The sequence below is a fragment of the Ursus arctos genome, chromosome X (assembly GCF_023065955.2).
Source record: "Ursus arctos isolate Adak ecotype North America chromosome X, UrsArc2.0, whole genome shotgun sequence".
NCBI classification, from domain to species: domain Eukaryota; kingdom Metazoa; phylum Chordata; class Mammalia; order Carnivora; family Ursidae; genus Ursus; species Ursus arctos.
Window position 1 is genome coordinate 104437597 of NC_079873.1, and position 18887 is coordinate 104456483.

Genomic DNA, 18887 nt, shown 5'->3' on the forward strand with positions numbered 1-18887 from the left:
GGATCCTTCTTCTGTCTCCCAAACTGGCTTTGTCCTCCAAACATTTCCAGGGGCTTTTCTGTGCTTCATAGATATTAGAAGTCTTTGAAAAGGAGATAGTCTTCCAGCAGAAAAGGAAAATCAATGCGCTATTTACCTCCAACTCCATCTCAATCCCTTTCCTTCCAGCTGGAACACATCCTTTTCAACTACTTGCCACCTCATGTTTATAAAGAGAAAGGTAGAACTGATTCAACTGCCCAAATAACCACAAAATAAAATGAACCAAGAAAAGAAGGCAAAATGGAATCAAGAGGAACCATGAAAGGGGCACTATGGGACTAATTGATATGATATGCCCAGTAGACAATGTTGAACACCACAAAGGCAAGAGGGAAGAGGATCCGGGACCACCTGTCGACCTTAGGGACATAGTCAGGGTCAAAGAGCTTGGAGGAGAACCCTTCACTGAAGGAGCAACCAGGACTCGGGGGGCAACTGTCATCAGACTCTGAGTTACTGTCCTTGCTTTGGTCAAAACCCACGAAATCATCAACATTAAGGCTCCAGGTACTGTCAAGATCACACCTGAGTTGCTTCTCAAGGTCAAGGTAGCCGCTCTCAACTCTGATGTCATCAGGCAAGCTACGGATCTCATCAAGGTTGCTACGAATCTCATTAAGGTTGCTACGGATCTCATCAAGGCTGCAGCTTGCTTCCTGCACACACCTGTGGCCATAGACAAGCAGATGCCTCCCACTGGGGCCATGGCCATGACTCTCATCTGAGCTCGAGTTTTCTTCAGGGTCTTCTGGGTCATGGGTATCAGCATGGCCATGGGCCTCAGCACGGTTGAGCATTTCAGTAGGAATAACATTGTCATCAATCTCAAAACCATTAAAGTGAATGCCATGGCTGTGCAGGGCCTGCTCTGGGGTGGAGGGGAGATCATTCAGGCTTTCTCTAGAGGCTAGCCAGGCCTGCTCTGAGAGAGAAGACAGTGAGCTGAGGCTTTCTGAGGTGGCCAGTGGGGCCTGCTCTGGGATGGAGGTCAAAGAGCTGAGGCTTTCTAGGCTTGCCAGGCAGGCCTGCACTGGTCTGGAGGAAAGAGAGCCACTTTCATCTTCTATGCTAACCTGGTCATCCTTCAAGGAGATAGTAGAGACATTTCTGAAGTCAGGAGGTTCATATCCTACATGAATAAGCACTGGTGGTGGGGAGGGAGGAGGAGGGAGAGGACTTTCCACATCAGCACTTGCAATGTGACTGTTGATCTCTTCCACTGACAGAATCATCTCTTCCTGGGATCTCCGGTGTGCAAGGGACTGAGGAACAGGACCAAGAGGCTGTTAGCATGTAAGGGAAATCCACAGTGGCTGCCAAGCCTATGTCTCCCTGGGGCAGCTGCTCTCTCTGGAGTGCTATGTGGTGGATGGAGGCAAGGCCTCCTCAGGCAGATGTGGCTGGGCTTCCTGTGAAGGAGGGGGTTACTGCTGGATGTTAATGTACTGCCAGCAAGAAAACCCTCAGCATGGCTTCAGGAATTGAAAGAGCAAAGGAATGAGGGGTAGGCTAACCTCTCTGGTGTCTTTCTCTTCCTTTCAGCCTCCCTGTGCTCCTCTTCCCTCTGGTTCCATCACCTGCTCTTGAAAGTATGCTAAGTGGACTGGATTTGAAGTCAAAAGGTCTGGGAAAATCTAGGTTTGCCACTTATTGCCTTGTGACCTTGCGACCATGATTTGACCTATAAAGGAGTGATGATAAATTGTTCTATTTCCTTGTTATCTGATATGTGTGTGTGTGTGTGTGTGTCTGCTGTGTGAGGATTAAAGGAACTAAGAAATGTGAAAGGGTCAAGGGCTAAGTTTAGGCTTAAGAAGGGGCCTAATCCCTAATCATTGAAAGCTGATTGTTAGTCAAAAAGCCAAACCTGCAGGCTCACTTCCTGGTAGTGGTAGCGGTATCGGTAGCGGTAGCGGTAGCGGGCCATGACTCTTTGCGCTCTCCTGCGTCGCCTTTGGTTGTGCCGGGATCCTCCTCGGCTATAGAAAAGATAGTTGATGTAGATATACTCCAGCAAGGACAGGAACACGAAGAAGAAGCATACGACCATATAGATGTCGATGGCCTTAATACAGGCAACTTGGGGGAGTTTATCCCGCAGATGTGAGTTGATGGCATTCAGAATGAGCATTGAAGTCAGACCTACAAAGAACATGGCACAGGGTTAGCCTCCTCAGGTGGCTGAAGTTCTTGGCAAGCCATCAGGCCCACATCCCACAGGAAGGGAGCAACCATCATCTCTGGGGTAGGGAGGGCTCTCAGCAAAAGGTCTTCAGCTCTCTAGGCCTGGGGACTTCGCTCAAGTGCTCTCTTTGCTCTTCCTCCCCAGCTTTACACCCAGCTGGTGCTTTGATGATTCAGTGACTTTCTCATTGCTCTTAGGATCAAGTCCAAAATCTCCAGCCATGTTTTCACAGTGACTTATGCCTCCAGCACATAGGCTTTCTTTTAGATCATGTCCCTCAGAAAGGTTTGTGAGCCCTTAAAATATTACACAAATATTGAAGGCTTAGTCCAACCTGTGCTCCTAAAGAAGGAGGCTGAGGAGTCTGCCCCAAAGACCATGAAGGAAAAGCCAGACCTGGATGTGGGGCGCACTGGGACCAGATAAACTTGGGAGCTGATTCCACAGGCCCCTCGCTGGTACTGCTGAAAACCCTCTGGTTCTCCCCATTGCCTGGACATGAAGTTATAATTGCTTACACTGGAATTTCAAGTCTTTCCAAGTCACCCCTTCTGTCTCTCTATGACTCTCCCTATTTCCCCACAGGTCCTGTCCCAGGCACCTGTGACTTAGTCCCCTTTTAATGCCCCTGTGCCTTTTAATAGCAATTTCCTGTTTTAGTGAATGACAAGTCTTATGCCTCTGCCTCCCACAAGTCTTGAAAACCCAGTTTGAACAAGACTTTTTTTTTTTTTTTTGCTGAAGTTTTAGCCAACAGTTCCTCCTTTGGCAACTCACAGTATCTATCCCAGCATTCCACTAGATACTCATTCAGGGCAGCTTCTTTGGAAATCCTCTACTGCCATTTTGATGGGCATTTTGATATGTTGCTTAATCAACATTTGTTGTATTGCATTTCTGATCTAAATGTATGACTTGTTCATTGATGTATCCAGCAAATAATGCATTCTAATACTTTGGGTCCAGCGTACCAAGATCTTAGCCCTGATTTTTTTCACACTTGTCTGCAATATCAGTGTCTCTGCCGGGGACTGGCTAAGCCCCTGGATAAATGCCTGCTGGGCAGGCACGATATTGTTTCCTTGCATGTGCAGTCACATACCACTCCAAGTATTCCTTCCTCTCTTACTCTCAACTTTTTTCTGAGCAAGATGATCCAAGTTCCTCCCTGGGATGAGGACAGAACCTACCAACTGTTACCCTGGCTGCAGAAGATTCATAGTTCATCCAAAACGATATCCAAGAGACAACAGTGGTGAGAACAGTAGGCCAATAGATCTGCACAAGGTAGCTGGTGACTTCCCTCTGGACCAGGAACCTCAGTATCAGGCGCACATAGGAACCTGGCAAGGAGACATACTGGTATTAGGGTCGCAGGGCTGAGGGGATTTTCAGGGTGAAGTACAGGATGGAGGAAGGGAAGCCTCTAATATTCCAGCCTGAGCAGTCTGACAATCTGACCCTATTTGCTGCCTTAAGGCCATTGACAATGGCATGTCAGTAGGTCCATATGGCATGGCGAGTCTGTTCTCTCCTTCCTCCTGCCTCACTTGTTTCACGTCAATTGCAGTTTTGAAATGGGAGATATAGGAAATATTTCAAAGACACAAACAGAGGGAGGGGGAGAGGCCAGATCATGAGAAGAGGCCTGTTTTTATCAGGAAGAGCATGACATTTTACACCTGTAGAGTGTCAAACTTGGCCTACTGCTTCCACACCCATTTCCTCATTTGAAGGGGGGTGTTGGAAGGTGTCTAGAGCCTGAAGGAAATAGGAGAGGAGGCAGCAGAGAGTGTCGAGGTCAATGGCAGACAGATGTCCAGAAGTTTACCAGGGTACAGAAGAGAGAAGAAATGGGAGAGAAGATCAGACCCACCTGTGTAGAAAAACACCTCTTTGCTTGTCATTGTCTTTCCCAGGAAGCTGAACTGAGGAATGTGCAGCTTGTCAGTCCCCTGGATGGCATTCCCATTGCCTTCCCAGTATAGTAGAATGTCTTCAACCGTGTAGCCATCTGGGAGAGGGAAAGAAACAGGGTCAGTGTGTGAGAACGCAGGCATAGGCAGATTTCACACCAGAGCAGGCTGTGGAACCCAAAGGAGAGTCAGAACCTGCACTTTTGGGGCACCTTTGTGGTTTTCTGAGTCTGAGCACAAAGCAGGAGGGCGCTTGGAAAGGGAATTCTCACTTTGGAGTTTCTTAGCCAGGAAAGAAAACAGAGCAAACAGATGTGCTCCTGTCTACTAGCTTGTACACATTTTCTCAAGGTACATTTTCCCCGTGGGACTGACTATTCACACATGACATGCCACCTTCTCCCAGATGCTATGTATATACTTCTGTCTGTCTGTTCATCTATTGAAGAGAAAGAGAATGGGGAGGGAGGGAGTAGGGGAGATAATGCCCTCCCTGTCACTGTCTACTCTGCCTTTAGTTTCTGGATGCCTATAACCCCAGGTAGAAAAGGAGTGGCCTCGGGAGATAAACGTACAGCTCTCCACTTCCAGCTTGCAGGTCTGCTTGTCCAGAGGGAATTTCTGCAGATCCAGGGAACAAGCTGCTGTGGTGGTAAGTCTGCAGAGGAAAAGCAAAAGGAAGGGAAAAGCAAGTCAAGCCCAGGTAAGCAACTGTTCCTGAGAAAACTGAGGTACTCCGCGTACCGACCCACCTAATACCTTCCCAAACTGCCTACACTTGAACTGGGTCCTCCTTTCCTCCTCCAGTTTTTCTTTCCCTCTTTTTTTCTCTTCCTTTCTTTCCTTCCTAGAGGAAAGCTGGGTTGCAGTTGTGTAGGGAGGAGAGAGGGAATGTGTGTGTGACAGAGAAGCCAAGAGGTCTGACAGCAAACCTCAGGGCAGCAGAATGGGAAGGGCCCTTGAGGAAACTGGATGGAGAGACAGAAAGTGGACTTCTTGCTGAAGGAGGAAACGGTGCTACACTGAAGCAGCTGAGGTGTCTGGTCCAACGTGGAGTACCTGGATGTGGTGTGCAGGTATGGATGTGAGCTGTAGCCCAGGCCTGCCTTTGGCTATGGGGGCTGCTCCCTCAGTGTTCTCATCTCTGTGTACCTGCCTATGCACATAGGCCACTGGGGCTGAGCAAAATGACAGTAGGAGATATAAATAGGTAGGAGGTATTAACATATCTAAGGTGGGCTGTGCCGTGTTGGGCAGGGGCTTCAAGTTGCCACATGGTGGGCCCGTGAGAAGAATCTGCGGAAGGATCTGGGAGGAGCTGCGGAAGTGGGAGAAGTGACCCACCACATAGAAGGGAGACAAGGCCTAATCCCTTTCAACCCTTGAAGTGATTTCCATTTTGTATACTGGGTAGCGTGTGTGTGTGTGTGTGTGTGTGTGTGTGTGTGTGTCTCCCTTCCATGAATCCTCCACGCAGAATTTATCAGCTGAGGCCCCCCTCATATGAAACAAATATGACCAGTGACCTTGTTTCCTGCAAGCTTTGTTGGTCTTTTACTAGCACCTTGGGCCATGGAGAAAGAAGAGAGAAACAAAGGGACAGAGCAGGAGCAGCCCAGAGAAAGAGAGACTCAGAGATAGGGGCTGAACCCTGGTGCAACTACCTCTTGGAGAAATTTTCTGAGCCTCATTTATCTCTTATGCTTGTCGTAAGTGACAGTTTGTAAGAGATGATGCTTTGAGGAGAGCCTCAGTGACCATATGCTGTGCTATAAATAAGCCAGCGAGGATTTCCAGCACGTGTGCATCCCACGTATACAGAGCCATAGACAACAGACACCTTGCACATCCTGGGCCCCGTGCATGATGCAGATATGACCAACGACAGAGACTGGGCCCCCTCCCTCAGTGCAGGGGCTTCAGCGTTCATTTTTCTCCCTCCCTCACTTCATGGAAGAGAAAAGAAACCAAGATAAATAACAGAATGTATACAATGCTAAGGTGGAGGGGGAGCTCTTTAAGCAAATCAAGGAGGTTTCTTGACAAAGAGGGCATTTAAGTTAGGGACTGAAGAATGCGCAAGGTGGGGGGACAGGACAGCCAAGGATGGCTGTGGAAAACTCTGAAGGTTTCACTTTGACTACTGGGTAGGATGACTGAGGGGGCAGTACAATACAGATGTGGAAAGTAACAGGTTCTTTAGTGTGTCCCTTGTAGTGCATTCATGGGATACTCAGTGGGGAGAAGGAAGCCTTCCAGGATGGTCCTCAAGCCCCTGGGGAGACTCACCGGATGCCGTACCGCACTGTTCCATCTGGGTGAAGCTGAAACACGCGATTTTCCACAGTTACGTCATGGACAAAAGCATCCTTGCTATTTAGAAAGTAGCAGTCAGGGACCCACAACTTCTCCAGCATCCGATAGTCTAGGGTCAAGTTCAGGTTGGTCTCATGGTATGCTAAACGTGGATCTTTCCAGGTTTGATGAAAAAACATTGTGATCGTATAGTCCTGGGGAGAGAAAGGTAACACCCAGTCATAAGTGAAGTTGTCTAGCTCTCCATCCTCAATGTGTGTGTGTGTGTGTGTGTGTGTGTGCATGCAGGTGTACAACATACACCCCAAATACAGATGAGTACTGGAACATGTAAGAATGTTAAATGTTAAGAATAAACTGAGCTTCACGTAATTAACTGAAATCCAGGTTAAGAAATGAAATATTACCAATAACTTTCGTTTCAATGTGTTTCTTCCAGAACATATTCCCCACACCTACCTCCCAGCAGTATCCATTATCTTAGATTTTAATGATAATAGCTCTGTTGCTTCTTGTTAGAATTTTATTGTCTATGTAGGTATTTCTAGGAAACATATTGCTTACTTGGACCTATTTAAAATTTTTTTTTCCAAATGGAATTATAGTGTATATATTTATAATTTGTTTCTTTCACTCAAAATTCTATTTGTGAAATTCCTTCATGTTGATATCTGTAATTAAAGTTTGTTCACTTGCACTGGAGAGAATATTCTCTCATGTCAATATACTATGTATATACTACTATGTGAACACACAATATGTACCAAAATCAACATGAAATAAAAATAATGACACGAAAGTTCCCCTTTACCCCCTCACCAAGGGCAGATGAGAGTTCCCAGTGCTCCTGCCTGGCCAATACTGGTATTGTCTGACTTTTGACTTTTGCCAGTCTGGTGGGTATGGAATGCATTCTTGCTCTGATCTTATTTTGCATTTCATTGATTAATAATAAAGTCAAACATATTTTCACATGTTTATCTGCTACTTGGTTTTCTTCACAAAAGTGAAGTTCCTGTTCAAATTTTCTAATCATTTCTCTGTTGTTTTAAAAATATTCTTGCTGGGATGCCTGGGTGGCTCAGTCGGTTAAGCATCTGCCTGCAGCTCAGGTCATGATCCCAGGGTCCTGGGATCGAGTCCCGCATTGGGTTCCCTGCTCAGTGGGGAAGCTGCTTCTCCCTCTGCCTGCTGCTCCCCCTGCTTATGCTCTCTCTCTCTCTGATAAACAAACAAACAAACTTATTAATTCACAGGAATTATGTATATTTTCAATAGCAGTTCTTTGTGTTGCATATAATTTCACTCTGACTTATCCTTTTACAGTTGTTATACTGGTTTTATTTGTCTGTTTTGCAAAACAGAAGTTCTAGAAGTTTTGGCTAGATAGAATTTTTTAAAAGATTTTATTTATTTATTTGGGACAGAGAGAGAGAGAGAGAGGTGGGGAGGGACAGAGGGAGAGGGAGAAACAGACTCCCCACTGAGCAGGGAGCCTGACGTGGGGCTTGATTCCAGGACCCCAGGATCACGACCTGAGCTGAAGACAAATGCTTAACCGAATGAGCCACCCAGGTGCCCCTAGATAGGATTTTAACATAGTTGAAATTACCAGTATTTATGCTTATGGCTTCTGTTTTCTATGACTTTTTAAAGAAGTCCTATGACAAAGACACAAAGACAGTATTCTATATTCTCTTTCAAAAGCTTCATAAGCCTTCAACATTTAGGTTTATAATTCATTTGGATTTATTTATTTTTTTTGTTCCAGGTGGCTATAGTTTCTAAAACCTACCATGTTCATTTATGTGGGCTCTGTTGCAAGTCAGAACAATTGGAGTTGGCTTATGACCCTGCTCCTTGCCACATGGCTGAAGCTGGCACACTTACCATAGTCATTTCTGAGATCTGTTCAATACTGGAGACATAGATAGATACTCCCACAGGCACAGGGGCACCTACAACACAGGAAGACACTGTTACATGCAGGGTATGATAAAGCGTGGACTCAGAAGCCAGACTGGGTTTGGACCCCGTTTTGACACTTACTAGCTGTGTGACCTTGAATAAGTTACCTAACTTCCGTAGTGTTTTCCAGAGTGGCTGAGGTTGCTCAAAAAGTTACAAATAGAACTGCCCTGTGATCCAGCAATGGCACTAGTCCATATTTACCCAAAATACAAAAATACTAATTTGAAGGGACACATGCACCCTGATGTTTATAGCAACATTATCCTGCAGTAGACAAACCATGGGAACAGCCCAAGTGTCCATCGACTGATGAATGGATACAGAAGATGTGATGGAATATTACTCAGCCATGAAAAAGAATGAAATCTTTCCATTTGCAATGACATGGCTGGAGCTAGAGAGTACACTGCTAAGCGAAGTAAGTCAGAGAAAGACAAATACCACATGATCTCACTCGTATGTGAAATTTAAGAAACAAACGAATGTGGAGGGGGTGGGGAAGAGAGGCAAAGCAAAAAACAGACTCTTATCTATAGAGAACACACTGATGGTTACCAGAGGGAAAGTGGTGGGGGGATGGGTGAGATAGGCGGTGGGGATTAAAGAGGGCACTTGTTGTGAAGAGTACCGTGCGATGTATGGAAGTGTTGAGTCACTATATGGTACACCTGAAACTAATATGACACTGTACATTAACTAACTGGAATTTAAATAAACATAACAAAAGTTACCTAACCTTTCTGAGCCTAAATTTCCTCATGGGTAAAATGAGAATAATGACAGCACTGATCTCATGATTAATGCAGGCTAACCGCTTAGAGCAGGGCCTGGCCCATGATATGATGAAAGGAAGGGGTCAGGATGAGATAAACAGAGGATAAGGGAATGAAGCACTCTTTTTCTAAATGTTTTTGTGATAAAAACTCAAGAGCAATGAGCCCAAAAACAAGAGATAATATTTGTGGTGTGTATGAGCATCTTTGTGTGAGTGCATGTGAGTATGTCCATCTGTGAGGTAATATGTGTCTTTGTGTGAACACGTGTGTGTCGAGCACATGAGTGTATGTGAGTATATTCATATGCATGAGTGAATGTGTGACTGTGTTCATGTGGAGATGAATGTGTCAGTGTGCACATGAGAGTATGTGAGCATGTCTGTGTGTGAGAATGCATGAGCATGTTTGTGTGCTTAAGTGTGTTGTGTGGGAGTAAATGTGTGAGCATTTGCATGTATGTAGGCATGTTGTGCGGGAGTGAATGTGCGTGTTCAGATGCAAACGAATATGTGTTTTCATGTGTAAGTGTGCAACTCTGAGTGAGTGAATGTGTGACTGTGTGAGTGTATGTAAGCTTGTTAATGTGCATGGGAATGTCTGAGTATGTCCATGCATAGAAGTGAATTTTTATGTCCATATGTGAGTGAATGCATGAGCATGCTTGTGTGTTTGCATACACTGCCTGTAAGTGTGTAGGCACATGCAAGTATGTAGGCAGGTTGGTGTGTGGAAGTGAGTATATGAATGTGTTCATGTGCAAGTGAATGTGTGAGCATGCATGTATTTGTGAGTTTGTGTGTGCGCAAATTGGTATGTTCATATATGTGAGCATGTTGACATATGAGTATATTCATGTGTGTGTGAGTGAACTGGTGTTTTCATGTATGTGAGCATATTTGTGTGGGAGTAAATGTGCGAGCATGTCTGTAAATATGACTGCATTCATATGGAAGTGTGGGTGAATGTGTGAATGTATTTAAGTGTGTTTGTGAGCTAGTAAATGTGTGAACATGTATGTATATAAGTGTATTGTGTGGGAGTACATATGTGGGTTGTCTATGTGAGCCTGTTTACCTGTGAATGTATTTGTAAGCATGTCCACAAGCGAGTAAATGCATGTTCATGTTTGTATGTTAAAGATACTTTTAAACGAGTTTATGTATGTTTGTGTACTGAATGGATGTGTCTGTGTCCGTGTGTCTGAGCATACTCAGGTGGAAGTCTGTGTGTGAGCATGTTAAGTGCATGTGTGAGGAAATGTGTAAATGAAAGTGTCTGTGTGGGCGAATATTTGGGAATGCAAGTGAAATTTTGAGTGTGTGACTTAGTGTGAGTAAGCATGTTCATCACGTGAATATGTGAATATGCTTGTGTGTGTGACCTTTTTTGTATGCAAGTTATAAATGTGATTAGTGATCATGTTTACATGCTCACATTCATCACACTTATTTATGTGGGTGTTTCAGTGTATATAAACACATTTATGTGCTTGAGTGGATGTGTGAGCATGTTTGTGTGTGATTAAATATGAGTGTACATGAGTGTGTTTGCATGTAATTGAATGTGTGACCATGCTGATGTACAAGTGAATCCATGAGCGTATTCATATGTGTTAATGTGTCACTGTGCAGGGATGAGTGAATGTGTGAGCATGTTAATGTGTGAGTGTGTTTGTGTATGTGTGTGTGTTAATGTGTGAGCCTGTTCATGTATGGCCATGTTTATGTGAACATGTTCATGCGTGTGAGCAAGCTCCTGTGTGAGTGAATGTATTAGCCTGTTCGCATGCAATTGTGTTAATGTACACGTATAAGCATGGCATGTGCATGTCAGTGTATATGTGTATGCATTTTTTTGCATGTGGGTGAATAGGAGTTATTTATGTGTATGAATGAATGTGGGCACATGTTAATGTGTATGTCCATGTGTGTGAATATCCAAGCATGTGTGTGTGCACGTTTGTATGTATGTGAGTGAATTTGGCAGTGTGTTTGTATATGTGAGCATGTTTGTGTGTGAGTATAAGTGATTGTGGGAGCATAAACATGTGAATATGTCTATGTGTATGAATAAGTGTTTTTAAAAGATTTCATTTATTTATTTGAGAGAGCGAGCATGAGTGGTGGGGTGGGGCAGAGGGAAAGGGAGAGGGAAAAGGAGACTCCCTGTTGAGTGGGAAGCTTGATCCCAGGACCCTAAGATCATGACCTGAGCGGAAGTCAGACACTTAGCTATCTAAGCCACCCAGGCACCCCTGTGTATGAATGACTTTTTGAGTGTGTTTGTGAGAACATGTTCATACGTGTATGTGCATGTGTATGCATGTTCATATGTACATAGATGTGTGAGCATCTATAAATATGTGAGCAAGGGCATGTGAGTGTAGGTAAGTGTGTATACTGAATTTGTGAGTGAATGAACTCGTAAGTTTGTTCCTGGGAGTGCATATGTAAGGGTGCCTGTGTATGTTAATATGTGAGTGTGACTGAATGTGTGTCTGAGTGTCTTTCTGTCTCCTGGCTTTCTTTTTCAGTCATAGGTGTTAGAACTGCCCACTCAAATGTGAAAATGGATGTGAAAATATGTAGTAAACTATACGGTGCTGTGGAAAAACACTTTTTTTGTTGTTTCCTATTGGCTGAAAGCTGTCTTCACCTGGCCCCACAGCTAAGCCATTATTCTCTATGTATTACGCCCCACTGCTGCTATGGGAACATGTGTAACACTTGCAATTTAGCCTGCTGGCTTCACTGCAGGCCAAAAGCCCAGAAGCTGAGCTGCAAAGAGGGAAGTGTTATTCCTATCCCAATGTTTCAAGCACTAACAGGTGATGGGCATCAGCGTATGAACGGCAGTGGAGAAGTAAATGGGCCTCTCTGTGAGGGTGGAGCGCAGACTCCAGCACTTAGGGCCACTGTGAATGATTCCCAGCAATGTATGTGGTGATAGGAGTTTCTAAAAATGTACTTCTTTATTATAGCCTTTCAGGCTCCCTAAATGCCTTTAGAGGGTAGAAAGTGTGTTAAGCAGGCAACAAGCCCTCGAGGGCCCATACAGCCATCCCTGCCCCCACCACACTCTTGGGTTAGATTTCTCATTTTAGACCACTTTGTGCTACTCAGGCAACTCCATCTATTACAGTGGAATCCTGGGGGACCTGAACCCTAAAGGGCCAGGATATAGCCCTGTCCAAGAGCCCTCAGTGGAAGGGGTATGTAGGAGCTGAAATGCAGTCCACATTTCCCTCACCAATCCATGAGTCCTGGCCTGGGCATGTAGCCTGAAGGAAGGAGACCTGGGACTGTTTTTCTAATTAACCCACCTAGCGGGAACACCTTATGAGAGCTTAGCCAAGGTATCCCATGGAGGGGAACAACAAATTTCCAGATAAGGTGTCTAAACGCTATCTCTGGGGTGATGGCCTCAGCCTCACATCCCATTGTTATCCCTCCTGATGGGCTCAGGAAGGGAGAAAGGGGTTCACCACTCACTTCCTCCCTCTTAGAAATTTTGCTACCACAAGTCCTTGCCTTCCCTAGCAGCCATCAGAGTACCACAGGGAGAACAGATAAATGAAGGAATGATGAAGATGTCCCACTCATTCCTTCACTCTATGCCTGTGTCAAGCCAGGTGCTGAACTAGGTGAAGTCCTCAAGGACCTGCCTTTGGCAACTCTGTGGAATCCCACTTCTCCTGCCCAAAAAGAAGGAGCTGGCTTTTCCTCCTCCTCTCAAGGAAGTAATGAGGCTGTGGGAGCCTTATTACTTACTACTGACCCACCCAACCTGACCACAGTTAGCTGAGGCTTCTGTATGTGGGGTGTGTGTGTGTGTGTGTGTGTGTGTGTGTATGTGTATGTCCTCGAATCTCCATTTCACTTCAGACAGAGGGGAATTTGATTCTGTGTCTAGTGGGAGGCATTAAAGGGAGTCCTTGGTTACCCCAACCCTGAAGCCCCTGACCCAGTGTCCCATTGATTAGCATCCCTCCCACCCCAGTCCATATAACAGTCCCAGACAGAGCATGTAGTGCCTCCTTCTCTCTAAATGCTCGAAGGTCCTGCACTGTCCTTGCTCTCCCATGTTCATCAGGGACTGTCTTTTCTCATATGCCCCAGGTCTACGTGCCCATAAAGCTTAGTGTAACTTAGGACGTTAGGCATCAGGTATAAATAAATCCGAATTAGCTCGAAAGACGGTGGTGAGGTGCCTTGGAGTTACTGTGGACCAGCCATACCTGATGATCTCCAGAGGTTGGTCCTTGCCCCTGCTCCCTCCCCCTGGCCCTGGATGCCTGCAGAGACCTGAAACAGTGGAAAGGGTGTGCTTGGTGTACTTGAATGGCTGTTGGTCAGCCTCTGTTGAGAAACGTGAAAATGAGGAAAGGAGAAAGTGTAGTAGCTACTCCCTTGACAGCCACCAGAGCTTGGTGCAACAGTTTCAAGACCAGTGTCACACAACAGGGTGCTGGCTGTGTCCTAGCATCTGAATTCCCACATCGAAGGAGCCTTCCTTCCGCCCTCTCCACTCCAGCTTTCGAATGCCCAGTGCACACTCACCTTGGATCTGGGACTGTACCTTCTGTCCCCACACTCAGAAGGAGCAACACAGCAAAGGCGACACCAGTTAAGTGTCCCACTTTCAAAGCTTGGGGCTTTGATTTTCCAGGTGGCTCTCCAGGTAAATCATAGCGCCCCATACCAGTCTCATACACCATGCACCGTAGACCTCACTGGCTGTGTGGAGGCACTGTGCATTCGGAATACCACTATTCATATGTACAAATGTGAACCATTAGCATTCATTAACCGTTTAGAGGAGGTGTCTAGTTCTACCACCTGCAGGAAATGGAGTGCTTTCTCCAACATAGAAACTCGGATTTTTAACTCTTTTTTTGTTTCTTTTGAGCTGAAATGTGACTAACTGCTATTTAGTGAACCCTTCCTTTTGTCTGTCCCTGGTCTAGGTTTCCTGGGTGGCCCCTGGGCCAAAGAATGCTACTCCTGTTCCATGGGGTTGGAGCAGATAGCCTGTCCCTTAAAGCTGTGTGATTGTGCCCAGTCACCCTTTCTGAGGGTGGAGGCTAGGCAGGAATTAAAGAAGAAACTCATCTATTGGCTTCCTGTTTCAGTTTCCTTGTCATTTCTCATCTCTGTGCTTGAGGTCTGAGTGCTAGGCTAAGGAGTTTGGATTATACTTGGCAGTTAGATAATGCCATCGAAAGTTCATGAGGTGATCAGGCTGGATTTATAAAGATCACACTGACTGCAGTGTGTTGAATGAACTGAACCTGGTGGGAGCTGAAGGCTTTGGGAAGGGGTGGCAGAGGTGGAAGTGCCCGGGACCCTGGTGGGAAAAGTAAACTAGATGGAGAAGGGAGAAGACCATGCCCTTACTTTTGAACTAGATGAACTAGCTAATCACTTGGCAAGTGTCCAAAGTGCAAAGAATGTGCCATCAAGTAGAAGACTGTGTGCCCCCCCACCATAGATAGAGCAGAAAACTCTAGCCTGTGAAACCCAGCAGTTGTGTCTGTGGTTACTCCTTCTCTAGCTACACCAGGGAGTGCATGTCAGGCTGTTGTAAGGGAGGGGGCAGAAAGGCCCCTTGCGTAAGGCAGAGAAGTGGGAAATTGAAGGGACAGAGCAACAGGCCTGGGGGCTGGGGGCCTGGAAGTGCTCTGATGCAGCTTTTTCACAGAGGTGGGAAGGTGGGGTCCGGAGAGGCAAGTGTTGAGGCTGGGCAGTGCCACTGGTCAGCATCCTGAGTGGGGCTGTCTCGTTGCATCTGTCTTGGCTCTATTCCACCTAACACAAAGGCTTCTAGTATCTGGACGTGTCTTACCTCCAAAATTTGGCCTCAAACGGACATCATATCTTGACAGCACCCTGTCCAAAATCTTGTGAACCACAGCTTCATTTGCACAATTTTTGCTGAAACAGAGAAGTCATCAGTAAATGTTGGTCATCAGTAAATACCACATTGCTTCTCAGGGAACAAACAACAAAGAACACCCCAGGTGTCAACTTGCCAGGGCCTTCTTTTCTCCTGCACACATGCAGACATGTACAGTCATACATGTACCCATCTCTCCCTGCTCCTCTCCCTCCCTACAGTGAGTCAGCCAGAAGCGCAGCAGTGACGCAGACTCCTCTTTCCCCCCCTCCCCCCTCTTCCGCTTTTATCCAGAGAATGGGGCACAAAGACTGGATACTTGTTACCAGGCAGGATTGGGGAGGAGGGGTCATGAGGAGGGGAGACTGTAGGGGAAGCGGAGGGGGGTAGCGGGCAGGTTCAAGCCCTGAGATAAATGCATTACCTCAACCCCTTAAGAAGCCCCATCTTGCCATCAGCGTGGATGCAGCTTTCCAGGTTGGTGGGAATCCTTCCAGGGGCACCTGATTGCCTCAGGAAAGGTCATCTTCCACCCTCAGTGTCCCCCTGAGCTGAGCCTGCCAGTTTACATTCTCCGGCTCAGTCACATTTCCCCTACATAGGCTAGGACTGGGCATTTTGTTCTCACGTCTATGTAAATCTGGTGTTTATACAACTCTGCTTTTTAAGACTTGACGTATGGCACATGACACAGAGAGAGCCTTGCTCACGTAGCAGAGATTTAAGACCCTTACCCAATCAAACCATTTTAGATTTTTGGGGCCCAAGGGCTGTCCTCAAAAAGACATGTATTCTGGGGGCAGACAACTCTCTAGCTAAGCATATGCTTCCAGCCTAGACGTGTTTTGGGTGAGCCCATGTAAGTGGACCCAGCTCAGCCCTGCAGAGAGCTGGTCTTTCTAGAAGTCTCTGAAGCTCATCCAGTTCACCTAGACATTCAGTGGGGCTCTTTTCCCCAAAAGGGGTTTGTGAAGAACAGGCCCTGGGCTTCACTATGACTCTTAGGATCTTTGACGCATTGACCAGGGAACGAACACCAGTCCCTGCAAATCACAGTGCGTGTGTGTGTGTGTGTGTGTGTGTGTGTGTGTGTGTGAGAGAGAGAGAGAGAGAGAGAAAGAGAGAGAGAGTTCGTTCACTAGCGCAGTCTGGTATGTCGGGTGGAGGACATTGCAGGGCTGTCTGCTGGAACCTTGCCAGACTATACCCCCCCACACACTTTTTTCTGAATACATGTTCATTTCTGGTTTGTTGTTTAAAAATTATTTCTAATCATCTTTAATGACAAAATTTCATTTTGCATCATTCCAAAATGTACATATGTATTATTCCCAAATTAAAGCAACGCATTCCCGCCTGTTTAGTGCCACACATTACCCATATGACAGCACTCAGGATCCGTGGCTCCTGCAAATACACATTTTTTTTTTGTGATCTACATGTAAAGTCTGATTGTTTAACATCTCTTCAGATATTTGCAGACCCAAACTTGAAATCAAACACAGAAAAAAACCCCTTGAATCTTCAAATGTTTTCACATGAGTAAATACAAAAGCACACCCATCTCAGGCCACACATTTATAAGGTTATGCAGCCGCTGATCGCACTATCTGGGCTCCGATGAGGTTGAGTCAATAATTTCTATCTGCGGCGTTGGAAAAGGTCTCTCACCGCTCCACACACACACAAACATACGCACGCGCTTCAGGGAACAGACTAAAATCCTGACTCAAACAGGTGTCTTTATACTGTCTATGTTTTGTGAGTTGTCCATCACCCTGTACTGCCACCACCCCAATCCCACAGGTGCCAATCGATATGACTGGGAAAACCTGCCCAGGGCCTTGGTCAGGGGGGTAGATGGCAGACCCTGGAGTGAGGGCACCGTCCTCCCCCCACCGCCGGGACTGCAGTTTGGGCGCACGCGGGGCTCTATGGGGCGCCGCGGTAACAGGTGGGTTGAAGCACAGAGCTCTACTTCAATCTGCCGCCCCCACTCCCACCCCATCCCCCTTCAGGGACCGGCAGGCAGGACCCAAGTGCCCGGGCTCGGCGAACCGGGTTCAAGTTACCCCAGCCCGCTCCGTCCAAGAGGCCCGAGGCCGCCCGCGGGTCCCTGTCGCCGCCATGCCCAGGCTGGCGGTACCGGCTTACCAGTTGAAGAGGTTCAAGATGACTTCGGGCACGGTGGGGGAGAGCTCCAAGTGGAATTTTGGGGTAGGACTGGGGTCGTTGCCCTCCGCGAGCCAAGTCCTGATGAGTAGCAAGAGCACGGCGGCTCGCAGCATCCCTCTGATACCCATGGCCACAGAGCTCCGGGCTAGAAGGCGCGAGAGACGGCAGTTTGCAGCCGGGGAAAGGGATGGGGTGGAGGCAGTGCGGGGCGAGAGGGAGCTGGGGGGTCGCTAGGAGTCTCTAATGAGACAGTAGCGAGGGTATGGGAAGCAGGGAATGCGGGGGTCGAGCTGGAGCCCAGAGCCCAAGAGGAGCAGCCCCCCAGCAGCTCTGTCCGACGCAGGGGCCCCAAAGAGCCGCCTGTAGCTGCGAAGTGCGCTCCGTCTGCGACCGCTCCTGGCTGCGACTGGACTCCAAGCCCTGCGCCCGTCTCGCTCCGCCCACTCCGACGGCAACGCTGACCGAACCAATCCAGCAGGGGCCAGGAGCCGCACAAAAAGGCGCGCGCTGCAGCCTCCGCCCGCAGCCTGCGCGCCGCGCGGCCCCCCGCCCCTTCAGGCCTCTGCAGTCCTCCCCCGACCAGCTACAGACACTGGCAGGGGCGGGGCCGGGCCGGGGTTGGGTTGGGGGGTGGAGGGGGGGAAATCTGGCTGCTGGGGGCGGGGCACCAATCCGCGCCTTTGGGCACCCAGTGGGTCCTCCTCTTCCTCTCTGAAAAAATGCGAAATGTGCGTTTCTCTTGGAATAGCTTGTGCCCAAGACTTTGGGATGATTTTTGTTGTTTGGTTTTTGTTTTTTGTGGTGACAGGAGTGAGGTGATTTGAATGCCCTGGCTGAATCTGCATTCTGAAAGAGATGGACACATTTGGAAATCAGAACGTATCTGACTGCTGCTCATTCCCAAACCCTTGACCCACCAGTAATCCCACATGCTTTGCCTCTGGGTGGAGAGGTGGGGGATCACCAGTGGGTTTTATGAGACTTCTGGCCAAGCAGGAGTGCCCTCCATCAGACTGGAAATTGGATTCCAATAGTCCAACTTTTTTTTAAAGACTATTTTCTCAGAGTGCTCTTGGCCCCAATTTTAGGTCCCCAGGACAAAGCTCAGGGAACTGGAAGGAGTCACCAATCAGGATCACTCTGAGATGTGACTCTGTTCCACAGCCAGGGCATGCAGAGTTGGAGTGAGGGTTTAGGGCTCACATCTTGAAGGGGAAAGAAAGCAAAGCCCAGTGTTTCAGATGTTCAAGGGAGTTAGCCTTTGACAAGCCGTCCACTGCTGTGCTTTGGCATTCTGGCCCCATCCTGTGGAAAAGCCTGGCATTTTGACTAGAGGGCTCTTATCTTCCCACTACCTTGCATACTGTCCTGTGAAACAAAAGGATGTCAGAGGTTAAGGAAATTCCTTCACTCAATCCCCTCGGTGTTTCCCACCTTTGATACATGACAAAAGAAGTTCAAAAAGAGGGCCTTTGAGCCCATGGGCCAGATGGGCCATCAGCAAATAGACCTCAGTCACTTTTACTAACACCAAACCCCCTAAGGCATGCCATTGAGAAGGGTTGCAACGAAAATTAATTTCAGGGTCACTCTTGGCTAGCTAGAACATTC

At 47.2% G+C, this 18887-nt stretch overlaps 1 protein-coding gene across 1 annotated transcript; it reads right to left on the reverse strand.

The window, feature by feature from the left end:
* Window positions 1-320: 320 nt before the first annotated feature.
* GABRQ (gamma-aminobutyric acid type A receptor subunit theta) lies at window positions 321-17404 on the reverse strand. The gene is made up of 10 exons (XM_057306491.1): window positions 17256-17404; window positions 15051-15139; window positions 8350-8417; window positions 6433-6653; window positions 4719-4801; window positions 4104-4241; window positions 3418-3570; window positions 1910-2184; window positions 668-1304; window positions 321-604 (listed from the first exon to the last, which is right to left on the reverse strand). The coding sequence occupies exons 1-10, from the start codon at window positions 17402-17404 to the stop codon at window positions 321-323; spliced, it is 2097 nt and encodes a 698-aa protein (XP_057162474.1).
* Between the last annotated feature and the right edge of the window lie 1483 nt (window positions 17405-18887).

What these genes read in the sequence shown, in the direction of transcription:
- GABRQ (XM_057306491.1), bottom strand. Translation starts at nt 17,404, where the DNA reads ATGGGTATCAGAGGGATGCTGCGAGCCGCCGTGCTCTTGCTACTCATC. An exon ending in ACAGTGCGGTACGGCATCCG is followed by an intron (nt 4,802 to 6,432) that starts GTGAGTCTCCCC and finishes TTTCCTCTGCAG; the next exon opens with ACTTACCACCACAGCAGCTT. An exon ending in ACCAGGAAGTGAGCCTGCAG is followed by an intron (nt 1,305 to 1,909) that starts GTTTGGCTTTTT and finishes CCTGTTCCTCAG; the next exon opens with TCCCTTGCACACCGGAGATC.